The sequence below is a fragment of the Petaurus breviceps genome, unplaced genomic scaffold (genome assembly GCF_028583685.1).
Source record: "Petaurus breviceps papuanus isolate PSGF00001 unplaced genomic scaffold, PetGlider_PUasm1.0 79, whole genome shotgun sequence".
Lineage (NCBI taxonomy): Eukaryota > Metazoa > Chordata > Mammalia > Diprotodontia > Petauridae > Petaurus > Petaurus breviceps.
In genome coordinates, this window is record NW_027186523.1 from 14,728,727 (window position 1) to 14,748,170 (window position 19,444).

The following is a 19,444-nucleotide window of genomic DNA, read 5'->3' on the forward strand; positions in this document are numbered from 1 at the left end:
TCAGACCACAAAATGCTAGTCATTTTTCTCCACATAATGCTGTTAAAACTCAATATTCTTCAAAATCTCAAGGAAACTGTAAAGGTTAAAAACTCATTTTATAATCAAGTTTTTTTTAATGAATTCTTATTTATAGTCAAGTAATAACTGCTCTTGACAATCTTGTATATATTGTTATGCTTTAATTTATAGAAATAAATCCCTTAAACATATGTATACACTACAATCTATCCCTTCTGAATCAAAAATAACATGTACAATAGGCCTACTAACACAAAAATTAAACAAGTTCATAATTTAGGATTAACAATTTGGAAGATTTTTAAAACCCACAATTTTTTTCCAAGTAGGCACGTTTTCCATTTACTCTACCATCTAAATGTTTTTTCACCTATCATGTGAGTATACATGTGTCAAATATTACATTTCTGCACTCAGAAGGCCATATACAATAGGTACCACCACTCTTTTCCCACTAATTTTCTTTTTACCTCTCTAGAGTCTGGCTTCCAAACTCACTCTTCAAATGAAACTGATTTCTCTAAAATTACTAAAACTTCTCCTTCTCTCAGTCTCCTTGGCTGATCTGCATCCAAGTCATGCCTACTAATTATGGGAGTCCCATAGGGCTCTGTCCTAGGACTTTTCTCTTCTAATTCTCTAAAATTTTGTTTGGTGATCTCATCAACTTCTTACAGATTTAATTAACATCTCAAGGCTACAGATTCTCAGATCTATTTATCTGGCCCTAACCTCTTTGCTGACTTTCAATCTTGCAAATGCTTAGGACATCTCAAATTGGAAGTTCTGTAGAAATCTTTACATTCAACATGGAAGGTTTTTGATAAAATACAACACCCATTCTGGTTAAAAAATACTACAAAGCATGTTAATAAACTGAGCTTTCCTTAATATGATCATTAGAATCTATCTAAAACCAAAAGCTAGAATTATCTGCAATGGGATAAACTAGAGGTCTTTCACATAAACAAGTATATATGATATTTATAAATAAGTATATATGAATGTGATGGAATATTATTGTGTGGTAAAAAATAGAGGGGATACTTTCAGAGAAACCTAAGAAGACTTGTATGAACTGATGTAAAGTGAAGTGAGTAGACCCAGGAGAACGATTTCTATAAAAACAACAATACTGAAAAGGCAAACAACTCTGCAAAAATTAGGAACTCTGATCAATACAATGTCCAACAGCAGTTCCAGAGGACTCATGATGAAACATGCTACCCACATCTAGACAGAGAGGTAATGGACTCAGAGCAGAGACTGAAAAATACAATTTTTTCACTAGTTTATTTATTTTTAGTTTTCAAAATTCACTTCCATAAGTTTTAAATTTTCTCCCCTTCCCTCCCCAAGAGAATGTGCAATTTTATACAGGCTCTGCACATACATTCCTATTAAACATTTTTCACATTATGTTGCACAGAAGAATTATAACGAATGGGAGAAACCATGAAAAAGAAAAACAAAATGAAACAAAACAAAATAGTCTGCTTCACTCTGTAAGAGAATGCAAAATTTTTAAAACATAACTAATTCAGGCAATGGCAAGGTAGGAAAAGGAGGAAGTAGGAGGGAAAGAAGCTGGATTTTTGTTGTTTTTCAATGAGGGCTAAGGGTGGACAGGTAGACAGGTAGATAGGAAGGAAAAAATTCAAACTGAAAATAAAATAAAAAATCTAAAAGGAAAATTAATCTGAAATACACATATTTGTACATATACATTCCTAGGCATTTTCCTGATGAATAAATAAAAATGGAATTACAACAATAATTTAGACCTCCTAAGTCAGGCAACAGATCATATACAGTTAATCAGATGATATTTCCAAGCTCTTACCTGCTGCTTGTTGCCTTTTCTAGTTAACATGACAAATGGCATCGTATCACCAGCCTCAGTCTCTCCTTCCCCACCACCCAGTGGTGGGCCCTTCCTCAGCTGGCTTTTGAGGTGCAATGGAATAGCGACATCCAGCTGGTGTACTTTAACAGACTCACCACTTCGTTGCTTAGAGAAAGAAAAGTGAAAAGCACGGGAAATAATTTAAGATACTTAAATTTATAAAATAAGTTTGGGCAGTTTTACTTTGTAAAACACAAAATAATTCAATTCAAAATTCAATAAGTATTTAGACACATTTGATTATACCATAATAGGAATGGAATTAAGGACAAGTTATCATTAATTACTAGCATCACTATTTCAGTGCAAAATCTCACTGTCTTTCTAGAAACCAACTGTCTTCTGTAACATCTAAGAAGAATCTTGATGAAGTACTATCTGGTGAACTGAAAATATACTGCTCACCTATACCCTTAATTTGCTGAAAAATGAATGACTAAATTGGGACTGAGACAACAATGTTACAAATAATACTAGAGTAGAATATAAAGCCTGTTACAGATGAAGATAGGTGGGCACTGACAATCTAATGTTTAACATTCTACTATCCATTCTCCAATGATCTGAATGTGCTTTTATTTTAGGTATTTAGATATAAGATAATTTTATTTGTACTAGAATTCTTTAGAAAAACAAAGCAAAAATTGTTACCTGAAGATTTTCTAGCATCATTTTATCCAGAGCCTGAATGAAGTCCTCATCCTCTGCACATGGGACATGTTTAAGTCCACCTCCTTTAATCATTACCTCCTTAGAGAAAATGTAAAATTATAAATTTCAAATGTAAACTGCTAGATAACAGAAGATCATTTCAACTTGTACAGTGTCTAGAATAAGGCAAGTGGGTATTTTATAATATTTTTCAATAAAGTTACAGGAAAAAAGAACTACATTATAAAGAAGTGCTTAACTATTATAGTACAATTGTTTATATTTTCTAAAAGAACATAATTATATATCATAATGCACACAGAACTCCCATATCTAGCACTGAAATATCATGAAAAAGATGGTGATTTACAAAGGCAAATTTCTCAGCAATACATACAGTGTTCTCTTCATCAGTTTCATTTTCCTTATTGGAATCTGTAAGGTAATCTGTATTCTCCTCCTCTTCTTCCTCTCCATCATCATCATCATTGTCAGAACCCTCCTAAAATTGTTTTTTAAAAATTATTTTTTGAGGTTAATACCATGGCATACCTGAATACAACTGTAAGGAGCCAACAGTGAACACTGATGTTATTCATGCTTTACAAATCTGATTTCCAACAGTTCTGAATAATCAATTATTGTCCTTGAGTTTCATTTAGCCTACTATGTAGACTGCTTACAATGATAACGCAATGTTAGCTGGCAACACTTACTGAATACCAGTAGTTGAAAACTTACTTCATTATCTTCCATTGATCTAAACAGTACAAAGATCCTTTGTAGGGTCTCTTCCTTGTTTTCAATAAAAAACAAGTTCTGTGAACCTCCTACATTTTTTTCTCCTATGAAACTAATCTGAAAATGGGCTCATTCCTGCATAGGGTTATAATGGCAAAACATTTTCAAGTCCCCTCGACTTTACTAAATTAAATCAATCTGGTGTTCTAGTTTATTATTTCTCAGACTGAAACTATCAAGGTAACTAAAGGAAGTCTCAGTCTTTGAGTGGTTGTTGTTTTTTTAAAGACTCAGGAAAGCCACATTAATACACCCCTTAAAACAATTACATCAAAAGTATGATTTTTCTTTCTTTCTTAGAATTTTTGCCATTAAAGGTTTGAAAAGAAAATCTGCATATATGGATTGGTTTAGAGATGCAAAAGTACTGGTCAGGATAAGAACTTCATCAGGGTCATTCAAAGCTGACAATGGCAAGCAGACTAAGCAATTTTACCTAACAAATTTGTTATATGTGACTTTATGATTACAGCACAATATTTTGCTATACACTTTTAAAAAATGATTTATAAAAGTCCCCAAAATATTGTCAGATATAGTCATATAATCATAATGTCAGAGACATTATGTCATAGACATATTGTCATAACATCAGATATAATTAACATACTACGTGAGAGGGGAGGAACATATTTGGAAATGAATGTAATCTAAAAACATAATGTATTAATAAAAACATTTTTTTTTAAAAAACACCACAGTATTGGGGAGGCACGAAGTGAGGGAACAAAACTTTTGAAAGTTGCAGCAGCAGGCCCAAAAGCAGAGGTTCACAAACTTGTGCGTATGTGTCATGCCCCCCGTTAGCAATCTAAGCCTATGGATTCCTAAGAATGTTTTTAAATGCATTAAAAAAATACATAGGATTACCAAAGAAATCAATTATATATAAAGATGCAATATTTGACCAACCTCCATCCCCAGCAATGCTCTGAAATCTACTCACAAACCTCTTAGGGAATAACTCCTGGCCTAAAAATGAAATCTTATTTGGTGGTCATATGGATATTATGCAGTAGAAATAAGTTCTAAACACTTAATTTTAAAAGTCATACTCTGGATCTGAAGGTAGAATATGATGAAGAAAGTTCTTTTTGGGTGGAAGATTTAGATTTGAGCACACTTCTGAGTAAGTGAAAATTGTTCTAGATTACCATTCATAACTCTTCCTATCTAACTATTTCCTTCTCCTCTCTTTATATTATCTTCTGTGGTGCATGAGGAAGGTGGTCATACTTGGTCAGTAGATGAGAGATAAAGCATTCTTTCTCTGTTTTCCCTTCTAGTGCCAAAGTTCCAGCAAATTTATACATATATTTTATTTATTCAGAAAAAAATATATTCTATGTTAGTAGTTGTACCCTTAAAAGAAAGTAATAGCTAAATAGTAAGTCACTCTCAAAATTACGAATTTATATACATGCATTTTAGAGGAGAGAAGAAATAGTGTGGGAACGCAAAACATCTTCACATAAAAAGAAGCAAAATGTTCGTCTATTATGCGACCAATTACACAAGTGTTTTGCAGTTATAAAATTTTACTGGCTAATGTGCTTTTATTTCAAAGCTGTACACTTAGAGAAAGAAAAAGTAAAAAATGAGATAAAGTTCTAAAATGCCATCTATACTTGCTATAAATTAGTAAAGGTTCATGAAAACCCCATAGGACTGTGCCGCTATATACACTGTTTTTCTGTAATCACTCCATTTAATTATAAAGCACCATGTTAAAGGCATGCTTCAAATCATGCAAAATTCTTCTATTGTCTTACACAAGTATAAGCACAGCTATAAGGCCTCTATCAATTAACTGCAGAAAAATGTAATGGCCTTGGGTAGCCAAGCCTGTTTTACATTGATGGACTTGTAATTTGTTTACTATTGACCATTTTCTAGTAAAAAGAAAAAATAATACAGCAAAAGAGATGGTCTAAAATTTTTGTATTTTTAATATATATTTATAATTTACAAAGTAAAAATTAATTTCAGATTTCAAATGATACTAGACCTAAAATAACAGGAAGATTATTAGGATTAGATTTAGAGCTGGCATAAATGATACAATATATAAAGTGTATTGTAAAGGGATGGGTTTGGAAGAAAAGGGCATGAAAGATAGGAATGCTTTTTTTTTTCTTTAAAATTGATAGGATCTCATCAATAATACTTTTCATCACTTTATAAGTTCTATAAAGGGAATATGGACTAACTTTCAAAGGAAAGAAAATATGGCAGATACAACAAACTGTTGTCACCTTGGAAATAAACTTGGTTTATATAGGCTACACTTCAACAAATGTACCTTTTACGAACTTGGCTATAAATAAAAGTGTTATCACCTCTTCCTCAGGTTCATTTACTTCACTTTCATTTCCAGATTGTTCTTCTGTCTCAGCTCCTCCTTCTTCCTCCTCTTCATCTTCTTCAAGGTTCTCTCCTTCTGTCATGGAATCTTTTGAATCTTTGTCATTCATAAGGCCTTAAAATTAAAGCAGCAAAACATAAGTAGAATGAGACAATTTTCAAGAAGTACTTTCAACTAAGAACATATATGATATATTAAAAGAAATATTTTACTAAATGTTTTGTTGAAATTGTTACAGAAAATCAGTTGTGAGTCAAGTAAAAAACTCAGGCTTCCTCCAAAGGATAAATGGAGAATTTCATATTAACAGAGGCATACTTTGAAGAAGTTAGAGGGAAAATTTTTTTATCAATAAGAATACTTCAAAAATTGAGATTTCTAAGATATACATGAAATTCTTATGTCCCCTCCATAGGGTCATAGAAAAGGAGACATCCTGTCTTTACTGAACAGCTTTAAATATCATGTCTATAATTTTTAATTTTAGTACTGCAAGAACAAAGCTACAAGGCAGAGTGGATTCATAGACTTAAGAGTTGGCCTAGGAAAAAGAAAGACATGAGTTCAATTCCTATGTCATTCTGGGCAAGTCATTTAATCTCTCAATGCTGTCTAAAACTCGAGGTTGCAGAAAAGGTACTCATATGCACCGGAAGAGGGAATTCCTCATTAAACCTTAAAGTACTACATAAATGTGAATAGTTGGTGGTCATAAAGTTGAGATTCCAGAGAAGAAAAAAGGTCACAAGTTTTGATCATAATTTACACACATATATTCATTCTCTCCTCTCTCTCTCTCTCCCCCCCTTTTTAATAAAAAAAAAATCCTAATAGAGTCAACATGATTCCAGTCTTTCCCACATTCCAATCCATCTTGTTCTATCTACCAATGTCCAATTAATTTCCTTTAAATTCTTGCTCAAAAAACTTGAATCATTCCCTGATTTTTACCTCATTAAATCTTAAATCTTCTACCTATCTTCCAAAGCCCTTCACATTACTCTCTCACCCTATCTTTCCAACTTTCCATAATTGTCAAACATATTCTCTACTTATGTCAAATTCTTCCCTATCTTATCATCACTGTCCCCAAGGTCCTTGCCGCTTCTGTACGTTCACTTACATTGTTCTTTTTTACTTTCAATGCAGAACTGCCTTATTAATTCCTTGTGACCCACTCCAATTCCATTATGTCCATAGAGATGTGCCTGACTGCTCTAACAATCACTGCTCTTCCTCCCACTGAACTCAGATCCTGAAGCATTGGCCACAAAAATTTACCACTGGGCACTTTCTTTTGTATTTCTCTAATTCGTAAGCACTAAGCTCATATCCCCTAATAGCAACTCTGGGGAAGAGATCTCATCTTGTACAAAATTTGTCATTTTAGGTATCTTGCAAATCGCTAAAGGGTATCTTGCATAGTACTGAATCCAAATACTAGATAATATTTATTAATAGAATCAACTTAGGCATTATCTAATTCAGTCTTCTAACTGAAGGGAATTAAAATCTAAAGAGGCTCAAAGGTCCAACAAGAATCAGTGAGAAGCATTAAACACCTGACTTCTGGCCCAGTAGACTTTTCTTTTCTTTCTTTTTTTTTGTTGGAAGGCAACTGAGGTTAAGTGACTTGCCCATGGCTAGTTTTGGGTTTAATGTCTGAAAGCCAAATTTAGACTCAGGTTCTCCTGACTCCAGGGCCGGTGCTCTATTTCCTGTGCCACCTAGCTGCCCCTTCCACTACTCTTTTCCCACATACCACATGGCTTCTCATTTAAGTTGAATACTGTAGAAATCACTGCAACAAATACTGTATATAAGGCAAAATTATTTCCATCATTATTTAGAATCTACTGAAAAAATTATTTTGTTACCTCAAATCCATTACGACTTTTTCTCTAAATATTTTCACAGGAAAATTTAAGAAACAGTTTATTAAATTACATATTTAAAACTGACAACTCAAAACAGAAAATATTTAAATATGAAAGAAAACAGGGTAAGACTATAATCATAGTTCTATGATTTTTAAAAGTCTTCATATACATTATTTTGTATATTAAAATACTCTAATGAGATAACTGAAGAATTGTTACTTCCATTTTAAAGATGGAGTCTTTTTTTTTTTAAAGCAATCGGCGTTAAGAAACTTGCTCAAGGTTACGCGGCCAGTTATTTCTGGGTGTGGTGCTGAGTATCTGAGCCCAGATTTGATCCAGGTCATCCCGACACTGGAGCCGGTGCTCTTACTTGCTGTGCTACCTGGCCGCCCCTTAAAGATGGAGTCTTAATTTACTTGTCACTGGTCACAAAGAAAGTAGCTGTCAGAGACAGAACTAGAAAAAAAAGTGTCTGCTATTCTTGACACACTAAACACCTAGGGAGATAATGCTGAAAGCTACATAAGAAAAACAAGGAAGAATTGGGCATATTTGTGGATGTAGAAGAAAAGACAAGTTAACAGTGGATACAAGGCTACTAGTTCTTTTAACCTTTAATAAGTTTTGCAATTTCTCCACGCAGCAACTTTCTACCTTTCAAAGACAGCTGTCTTGTCTACAGCAATCCAAAATGACTATAATATAGTTAATATTATAATAAAGATTAATTAGGAAGTACTTTGAGGCAGCCGAACTCTGATGAAATACATCTTTCCTTTCAGTAAGAGGGCAGAATGTTGCATATGCTGTCTTAGATGGTAGCTGTATTGGTTGAGTCTGAGTATTGTTGTTTTTTAAACAAATGCTCAATAAAGGGAAGAGGAGCATGTATTTGGGGGAAATGATTATGGTCATTTTAGGTATCAAAACTCTTAAAAACTGCTTTTAAATTAAAAGAAGGAAAGAAATGCCAGCAATGTGCTTATCCTATTTTCCACTGGGAAAATAAACTGTTAAGATATTTTTACTCACAAAAATTAATATATTATTAAAACATAAGGGATTCAGGGAAGAAATATATTCAATCAGGTTTTGGTTTGCATTCAGTCCCAATAAATAGTTCCATGTTCACAAAACTGTTTTTTTTTTTACCCTTCCCAAATCCTAGACGATGGCAAGCAGAGATGCTTCCTGTTGGGTTTTAAGTTAATCATTTACCTGACCTGTGGAAAACAAAATCTAGTCCTTCATGGGCCTCTGTGAAACAGACATCTATGTATTTACTAAGACGTGTCATGAGCACAGGGTTCTTCTTGAAGGTTGCCATTAAAATAAATGGGTAATAAAAGATAAAGTGGTATCTTTTCACAACTATGGAAAGGGGGAAAAATTCCCAAGCAAACAAGGAACAGAGGTGATCATAAAAAGTATGACAATTTTAATCAGATAAAATAAAAAAGCATAAACAAGGCAAGAGTTAGAAGAAAAACAAGTAACTGAAAAATCTTTGCAGGGAATCTTTCTGATGAAGGTATAATGCTTAAGATATATAGAGAACTCACCAATAGGCAAATGCAAAAAACAGACATAAGCAGGCAGTTTTTAAAAGAATAAATGCAAACTATCAACCAAAAAAATGCTACAAATCACAAGAGCAATGCAAATTAAAACAACTCTAAGGTTCCACACTCATCAAACTGATAAGATGAAAAAGGAAAATGACAGGAAAATTAATATACTCTTGGTGGAACTGTGAAGTGGTCTAACTACTGTAGAAAGTTATTTGGAACTATACCAAGCCCTCCCCAAAAGCTGATAAACTGTGCATATCCTTTGAGCCAGTGATACCACTATGAGAGACACATTACATTCCCTAAAAGGTCAGAAAGGGAAAAGGATCCGTATGTACAAACACTTTTACAGAAGCACTTTTTGTTGCAGCAAAGAATTGGAAACAAAGTGAGTACTCATCAGCTGGGGAATGACTGAACAAGTATGTGTACATTTTTGAGTGTGTGTGTATGTGTATAACAAAAATATTAATATACCATAAGAAATGATGAACTAGAAAGATTCAGAGAATCATGGGAAGACAAGAACAATTTGTATAAGGTGTCCCAAACTGTTAATGCAGTTTTAACCTGCAAAAATTTAAAACTGAACTATAATTTTTGGGACACTAGGTATGACTACAGTAACATAAAAGTAAACAACTACGAAAGACTTAAGAACACTAATCAATACAAATCATGCTTCCTGTCACCTGGAACAAAAATGGACTTTTTGTTAAGGCATTTAGTCATTTCCAATCTTCATGACTCCATGGACCATGGGGTTTTCTTGGCAAAGATAATGGAGTGGTTTACCATTTCCTTTTCCAGGGGATTAAGGCAAACAAGAGGTTAAGTGACTTATCCAAGGTCACATAACTAGTAAGAGTTCAAGGCCAAATTTGAATTCAGGTCTTCCTGTCTCCAGGCCCAGGGCTTTATCTACTGAGCCACCTAGCTATCTCAAGCCTACAGTACATGGTATTCCTAGGTCTTCTATCCAAATACCAACCTGACCCTGTTTAGGTTCTGAAATCAGATGAGACTGGGCATGTGCAGGGTGGTATGGATGCAGAGGTACAAAATAATACATATACTTTTTCAGACAAAATAAGTGAATTTGTTTTGCTTGACTGTACTTATTTGTTACAAGGGAGGGCTTTTGGAGGGCATGGCAGTAAAAAATTAAGGGAAGTCTTGGTAGACAGTGATAGTGATATTAAAAAAAAGTCAATGAAATGGGCAGCTAGGTGGCACAGCAAATAGAGTATTGGCCCTAGAGTTAGGAGGACCTGAGTTCAAATCTGGCCTCAAACACTTAACACTTACTAGCCGTGTGACCTTAGGCAAGTCACTTAACCCCAATTGCCCTGCCCTCCCCCCTCCAAAAAGAAAAAAAAGAAGTCAATGAAATATTTTAAAAATACAAACAAGAGGGTAGAAAGAAGTATAGTATGGGATACACAAACAAGGTAGGTTTAGTGCTACCTATTTTATTTAATATACTACACTTCTCTCATACTACCACCACCCTAGTTCAGGCCCTTATTACCTCTTGCCTGGACTACTGCAACAGACTTCTAACTGGTCTTCCTGCCTCCAGTCTCTCCCTTCTCCAATCCATCCTTCACACAGATGCCATAATAATCTTCCTAATGCACAGGATCTGAACATGTTACTCCCCAGATCAAAAACCTGCAGTCTCTCCCCAATGCCTATAGGATAAAATACAAACTCCTTAGCCTGAAATTTTAGGCCCTTCACGATCAGGCTCCAACCTACCTTTTCATCCTCATTTTATTCTGAAATCCTTTATGTCAGACATTCCAGGCAAATACTGGTCCTCAACTTAATACTATAATCTCTGACCTCTGCATGCGCACGCGCGCACACACAAACACACACACAAACACACACACACACACACACACACACACACACACACACACGAATATTATATGCGCAGTCCAGTATGCCTAAAATTCCATAGCTCTACTTCTTAAAATCTTCTTGGACCAACCTTGTAAAAAAGGAATAAAAAAAAGTTTTAAAAATTGCCTTTATCTTTCCTCTTTGTATTAATACTGATATATATACTCCTCATCAGTCCACCCCAATTAACTATAAACCTTGAGTTCATGGACTTTTATCTTCATTTCTCTATTCCTAGCAGCTAGAACAGTGTCTGATGGATAGTAGGTGCTTAATACCTATTGAAAATGTAGACATGAAAGGTAAAGAATGTAGTATGCAATAAATACTTGTCACTAAAAGGAATAAAGGCAAATCTTTAAGATCCTAAGCAAATTGAGTAAAAAAAGAATTAACTTTTCTATCTCTATAAACAATTATGCGTAAACTTTTATCTACTGTAAATCACACAAGCATGAATTTTAAGAACAGTATTATTATTATAATTGTTTGGTGTAAGAATTCTTTTATGAACTTATAAAAATAAGCATTTCAAAACTTATCAAAGAAAAGGAAATAGCTAACCTGAAAGTGAGTTTAAAAAGAACAGAATTATCATATAGAAATCTTTGTGAACTTGTAAACAACAGAAAGAAACTTAATTGCTCAGTTAGCAGCACCTTGAAAAACAAGTATTTTTGCTCAATACCAGACACAAAGGAATCAGGAGTCCTCTATATGGAAACAGAGCTTACTATAATAAGGACACGCAAGAGTAGCTTAAGAGAATAAAAATTTCTAGCTTCTTCACCATGAAAAGCAAATTTTAAGGGACTTCTCCTTAAGCAATAAAGAATATCAAATGGTGGGGCAGCTAGGTGGTGCAGTGAATAGAGCACCCACCCTGGAGTCAGGAGGACCTGAGTTCAAATCCAGCCTCAGACACTTGATACTTACTCGTCGTGTCACTTAACCCCAATTGCCCTGCTTTTCCCCCCTCCAAAAAGAGAGAAAAAAAAACTCCAAATGGCTTAAAGGATGAATCTCTTAGCAAGGTGTCCTTTCCACTATGAGAATAAAAAGGTTCTGACACTGGGCAGGGACATAAACTCAGTAGGCCTGTGCCAGAATTTGCGAAATATCAACCTATATTCTGATACTTGATGGTTCTAATCCAGCAGGTTTAAGCTCTCATCATACTATGATCTAGATCATCTTCTATATGAAATGATAACAAGAAATACAACAATATACTTTTAAGCATTATTAAATGATGGAAACAGAATAGGTTTCATTATCTCAGAGAATTTTAACATGCCAGGGCCTATATTTAATTTCTCTTTATCCAAACAAGTAATATAAATCCATTTTACTAGTTCTAGATGAGCCATTCTTGTAGAGTTGAGAAACAAATCATTCAGCTACAATACTACAAAACAGATCTAATAAATACACGACAAAACAAAATTAGTTCATTTCTCCTACATTCCTGTTGATAATGCAAAAAGTCCACAATAAATCGATAGCAAGGAGCACTCTGCCAAAATAAGTATATGAACTTTTCAAAAGAGCACTTAGCTCTCCTGGCAATGATACTAATAACATTTATAATGTTAGGGAACATCCGAGAAGAAGTAAACAGTATAGAATCTGTGCTGTTACTGAGAAGATGAAGAACAAATTCTCTACCAATGTTGAGTGGCAGATACTTTTCAACTTGCATTCTTAAAAGGCTACGTGGACGGGCGGCTAGGTGGGTGCAGTGAGTAAAGCACCGGCCTCGGAGTCAGGAAGACCCGAGTTCGGTTCCAGCCTCAGACACTTAACACCCACACAAAAAAACTAGCCGTGTAACCTTGGGCAAGTTACTTAACTCCAACTGCCCTCCAAAAGGCAAAAATAAATAAATAAATAATAAAAGGGTGCATGGAGCACTGACAAATTAAGTTATTTGCCCACGGTAACAACTGCTAAGTCTTAGAGGTAGAATATAAACCCAGGTTACCCTGATGATCACAAGGTCAGCTCTCTATCTAATATGATACAGTGTGTCTAATAAACAAAATCTTAAGAATTTTAAAAAGTAAAGACAAACTACTACTAAAATTTAAGATGACTGCAAATAAAATTAAAGAACATACATATATATCTGAAATACAAAGAAAAGTCTTAAATCTTAAATTAGCAACCAAAAATATGCAATGTTTACAATTTTTAAATGTATTTTTCCTTTACCAACATTTTCTATGAATCCCTCAAAGCTATGTTCTTCTAAATTGGTATTAACTGAAATTAGTGGTATACCAAGAAGGTATACCTAATACTATTATATAAGTCAGAACCAGGTATATAAAACACAATGAATATAAAATTATAACTGATGATACTATTAAAAGAAATAGGCAACTGCCAAGAATCACTTTTATTTCCCTCTCCGCGCCCCCCACCCCGGTTTGCTTACCTAGTTTTATTAAGAATTCTCGTTCCAAGTCTTGTACTTGCCTGATGGACTCTTCCAGAGAATTACAAAGTTTGATCTTTGGTCTTAACAGTTCTAATGTATCACTGATCATATAATCTATGTCAATAGGAAAAGGATGGTCTTTTGTCCAAACTTCCAAATTTTTCTTCCACCAAACATATCGCTGATAATAAATAAGAATATTTGACTCTAAGAAATTGGTAGTAGAATTTAATTATAAATACAACATATAACAACTAAAAGTAAAGAAACAAAATGTATACCATGAGTCTCTAGTCTGTTTTTCATCACTATGAAACAAAAAGAATAATTCCAGTTTAAAGTATTTTTAAAATTTTAGTATAGTGAACAAATTAAAAATTACAGCCTATTTGATAAAAGCCTTTTTTTTTTTGCCTATGATGTTCTGGTTTTGAAAAAGTCAATTAAAAAAACAAAAGGTATAACATTTGAAATGTGGGTGAGAATCAACATTTTTAAATATTCAAACATTCAAAAAAAAAAAAACAAAGAAAAGTCTACTCTGAGCACAGTAATATAATAGGCACTCAAAAGTTCAAATTTCTCTGAGATGTCCACTCCCTTTCACGAACCAGATCATAACCCTACCGCCTCCTTTTCAGGGAATGCACAAAGAGCCCAAATTCATTCATTTATTTAACTTCTCCTAGATCCTTCTCTCTGCTACTGTTTTTGTCTTTAATTTCATCAACTTTTAAAGATGTATCTATCTTTCCTTACTCAGGGACAGATTTTTTTTGTCTCTTCTCTGTCCTGGGCCTGAGGTATCAATTTCTGAGTACAAATGGCAATTAGACTGCCAAAAGATTTTTTTCTCCATTATTCTACTAGTTGAAATAGTTTATTATTCATGACATCTTATAGCAGAACTGAAACCTACATTGTGACACAGAGGTGTTTTCACTTTCTAATAATACAATTGGTCCTGACATACAAATAAAAGTATTGAAAAAGTTCCCAGGATGCCTATCAAATGTAGAATCCTAACCAAGTTGTGTTATATGACTGATGGAAAATTACTGTGCTATAAATAATGACAAGTAGGATGATTTTAGAAAGTCCTGGGAAGACATATATAAAAATTGATACAAAGAGAAGTGAGCAGAACCAAGAGATACACTGTATACAGTAATAGCAATACTGTAACAATGATGAACTGTGAAAAACTTGGCTGCTCTAATCAAGACAAAGGACCCAAGGAAAAAAATACTAACTATGTCCAGAGAGAACTTTTGAACTCTGAGTGCAAAATGAAAGCATATTTTTTGCAAAATTATTAGCAACATAACTAACAGAGAAATAAGTTTTGCATGACTTTGCACGTATAAGTGTTATTATATTACTTGCCTTCTCTATGAATGAGGGAGGGAAAAGAGGGATGGGAATAATTTGGAACTCAAAACTTTTAAAAATGAATTCTGAAAATAAATAAGTAAAAAAGAGAAAGATCCATTCCCAAAAGGAACTGAGCTTTGTTCATAAAACCTCTGTAGTGAATGACCTAGAAGCACCTTCTTTTTATGCAATTAAGAAGAGTAAATTAATTACCAGTGCTAAAAAATATCTTTATGTTCTTGCTTTGGGACTAGAAATACATATTCCTGCCATTCTCAACTGGAATATACTCAAGTGAATGAATGGAATGGTAGGCAGATATAGTTCTAAACATTAGTTACATATTATAGGTTAAATGGATTTATGGACTGGCATGGGACCCTAACACATACAACATTCATCTCTACGTAACTGTTATAAAATCTAAAGCAATCTTTGAAATACCAACTGTTTCTAAGTTGGGGACTATGTACATACAAATATAAAAATTCATTCTATTTAATCTTTCTGCCTGCTCATTTACAGTATATTTATTCTAGTCCACAAACTTATATTGTAAAGAAAAAATTTTGAGTTACACACAATTACTTTTAAAAATGTTTAAATTTTTTAAAATTTACTTTAAAAATTTTTTAAATACTATTTTAAATATAAATTAATTTTAAAATACTTTTAAAAATTTACTTTTAAAATTACTTTTAAAAAAACATTTATATTTTTAGAATTATTATCTTGTCAAAGAGAATTCTAGATTCTATTCTAAAATAACACTGTAATTACAGCAACTATCAACACCCACCTTAAAAAAGGTCTGTAGAAACCAAATGAAATTGGCAGCTAGGTGGTACAGTGAATAGAGCACTGGCCCTGGAGTCAGGAGGACCTGAGTTCAAAACCAGCTTCAGGCAAAGAACACTTACTAGCTGTGTGACCTTGGCCAAGTCACTTAACCCCAATTGCCCTGACTTCCCCCCTCAAAAAAAAAAAAAGACAAGAAACCAAAGGAAAAATTTCATCACTTTAAGTGATATTATAATGGAAATTCTAATAAATTACAGATAAAGCTACAAATAAACTATCCACATATTTTTGTATGTCCATACAGATGTGTGAAGATAATAGTAAAAATTAAGGAAAAATCAAGACGCTTTTTTGCACTGGACAATATAACTGAGTTTAAAATAACAGTTTATATAATATACTAAATTTATTTGTGAATACTAAAAATACTATGTGAATACTAAAAATACTAAATAATAATACTAAATACGAAACGTGTAAATACTAAATACTAAAAAGTCAACTATTTAGTACAAGTTGAAGACTAACAATACAATGAATGATATATAAATTAGCATTTTATTTTATATCTACCTGAAAATAAACGAGGAAACAATCAAGCTTTCGTTTGCTGGAGCCTCTGTCAAAGTACTGACCACAGGTATCCAGAATAGTGCATACTAGCCTAATTCTGAAGAGATGTTCAGGAGGGTCCAGTGGACTTGGAGTACCATCAGGATTAACACCAAATGATGTAAAAGAATAGAGAGTTCTAAAAATAACTGCTGATTCCACCATTCGGTAATTATAAAGTTCCCCCAAGAACTTGGCACTGCTGATCCGTCGCTGGTTAAACTTAGGCTGGTTAACCTTAAAAAAACAAAAGCAGAAAACTTTTAATATCTAAGATATATAGTATATATTTGTAAACAGGTGGAATCTCACATATCATTCAAAAAGCTGAATTATTGGCAGAGACCAAAAAGGGGAAAAGATTTTCTTATTCCGCCCACCCACAAATTTGTTCACTTTAGGACATAGATAATTATTTCCTAGGAAACTACAATTACTGTGGTCTAGCACTGTTTAAATTAGTACAAGTCTAAGAGAACAAAATAGGTTTCAAGATCCAGGCACCATTAAATTTATTCATAATTTCTAGAAATTTTAAAATGCATCCTTCCTCCTAATTACTCTATACAGTTTCTCTGTAATCCAAAGGAACTTAAATTGTAAGGAAAATGTTAAACAAAGTTCCTGAAAACATTTACCAATTGTAAGCCTTTGAGTGGAAAACCTAAAAGTTATTACAATGTTTTTTATAACATACTAACCTCTTTATAAAATATAATTTTTTTATATTTTATTATATATATATTTTATAAAATATAATTTTTTTAAAGCAATCAGGGTTAAGTAACTTGCTCAAGGTTACACGGCCAGTTATTTTTGTGTGGGTGCCGAGTATCTAAGACCAGAACCGATCCCAGGTCTCCCGACGCTGGGGCCAGCACTCTTACTCACTGAGCCACCTGGCCACCCCTAGGCAATTGGAGTTAAGTAACTTGCTCAAGGTTACATGGCTTATTTTGTGTGGGTGTTAAGTATCTGAGCCCGGAACCAATCCCAGGTCTCCCGACTCTGGGGCCGGCGCTCTTACTCACTGCGCCACCTGGCTGTCCCAAAATATTATTATCTTAAAAGAATGACCTGAGATTCAGAGCAGGTAAGTGACTTTGTGAACACAAAGCTGTAGTGTCAAAGTTTGGGTATGACCCAAGTCTTCCTCATTTCAAGTCTATTACATTGTGTTGACTTGCTATGGTATTAATATGCTTAAAATGATAAAAGACATAAACACTGGACATAGAAAAAAAGAATAATTCTAAATCAGAGAACAGACTAAGAAATCCATACAGCAGAAACATGCTAATAAAAACAGCAATTACAAAGAGAAAAGCATTTGATAAAAAGTTCACCTATTAAAAACATGCCAAAATTATATTTTTAAATTATGCAATTAAAGGAATTTTATTTTAATTTTTCCATTTGAACAAATTTTGGAGGCTTTCAAAAAAAGGAAAAAACACTTTTACCTCCATTCCTAGTCGAATATCTTCTAATACTCCATCCACAACGTGAATTCCAACATCCTCCTGGTAAAGTACTAATCCTGCTAAGAGGTTGGCTACACAATGAATACTATTATATTTCACATTCCAGATGTTTATCATACAACAAATAACATAGTCCTTCACTTCTGGATCCTGCCAGGGCAGCTTTCGCATCTGTCTTAGTACCTAAATAAAAAATACTTGTTTCAAGTTAACTGTAAAATTTAATAGGCAATACTATTTATTAGGAAATCAAGTAGGATAATTATCTAATTTTGATTAATGTGAAATAATTTTAATTTTGCATTATGTATCAATGTCATTCTGAAGAAATACTATACTTCTAAAAGCACTGTTTCTTCTATTCAATTATTCTTCTTTCTGGCAAACACACAGATATCAGCTTAAAAAATGGAAGTATTGAGAGCAAGGGGTGGGAGAACTCCAAAGAGACTGTACAGTAAGCAGAATGAGTTTCTTCAGCATCTCCAGGATTATCTGTTCAAGAGATGACTTAGAACAAAGTAATGACTACTTCCAGACTACAATTACATATCACCTTTTAAAAATAATTCTACCATTAAAAACTCCACAGGCAACAGAGTTAGCTGGTGCTTACTATGTTCCAGGCAATAGGCTAAGTGCTTTACAAATATTATCTCACAGGATCCAACAACTGGGGAAGGTAGGTATTATTAGCATTCCCATTTTGCAGATGAGGAAACTGAGGCAAAAGTTAAGTGACTTGCCCAGGGTCACAAAACTAGTAAGTATCTGAGGTCATATTTGAACTTGGGGCTTCCTGACTCTGAGCCAACTCTCTATCCAATGTGCCTGCCACCTAGCTGGCTTAAACTGCATCTAAACTGTTAAGTTCCTCTCTTCAATTATAATATTTACTTATTCAATGATCTTTCAACAAGAACATTTATTTACTTGCAATTTTCTTTAACCTTTAATGTCTTAACAATATGAATTCTAAAACAGCTTGCAATATCCTAGAGGTTAAGTACTACCACGGCTCCAATCATTCATATTCTTTCTTTTTTGCTTTGAACTTTAAGAAGACTAACTTTCAAAAACTTCACAACATTCCCACACCATTATTTTCCCAAATAGTTTAAATATTACTGCTTCACCTCCTTTCCTTTCATAAGATGGCTAAGGAACTACTATTATACATATTAATCCATATCCATATGTAATTTGATATAGATGATGTGTTAGTTTTATCAAACTGCTATTTTTTTCCTTTAAAAAAAATCTTATTACAAGGCATGGGTTACTGAGAAGTGATGTGAAGAGGGGTATATTCTGAAATGAATGATGCGAAAACAAAAGCCATATAAACACTACCTGATTTCTGTCAAAGGCAATGCCATCCTTCAAGTGTTTCAGGTTTATAACCTGACTCCAGTCTATCTTTCCAGCCTCACTGGATGTTAACAGTCTCCTCCACTCTGCAATCCAGCTAAACTGGCTTTCTCTGTGTCCCCACATATAATGGCTCCTTCTCCTATCTTTGTTCCTTTGTACTGCTGTCCCACATACCTGGAATGCACTCCCCACTGATACTGACATGTGTCTTGGAGAGTCTGTATCTTCCTCTAAAACGTAGCTCAAG

The 19,444-nt window shown here is 33.7% G+C and overlaps 1 protein-coding gene across 8 annotated transcripts in view; it reads right to left on the bottom strand.

The window, feature by feature from the left end:
• The window catches only part of UPF2 (UPF2 regulator of nonsense mediated mRNA decay), a 200,541-nt gene that overhangs the window by 100,549 nt on the left and 80,548 nt on the right, over nucleotides 1-19,444 (bottom strand). For all 8 annotated transcript variants that reach the window (XM_069106399.1, XM_069106395.1, XM_069106396.1 and 5 more), the window contains 7 exons: nucleotides 17,803-18,006; nucleotides 16,301-16,576; nucleotides 13,550-13,733; nucleotides 5,719-5,858; nucleotides 2,976-3,080; nucleotides 2,579-2,677; nucleotides 1,865-2,032 (listed from right to left, as the gene is read on the bottom strand). In XM_069106399.1, the coding sequence (XP_068962500.1) occupies nucleotides 1,865-2,032; nucleotides 2,579-2,677; nucleotides 2,976-3,080; nucleotides 5,719-5,858; nucleotides 13,550-13,733; nucleotides 16,301-16,576; nucleotides 17,803-18,006 (1,176 nt within the window). The remainder of the gene's footprint in view (nucleotides 1-1,864; nucleotides 2,033-2,578; nucleotides 2,678-2,975; nucleotides 3,081-5,718; nucleotides 5,859-13,549; nucleotides 13,734-16,300; nucleotides 16,577-17,802; nucleotides 18,007-19,444) is intronic.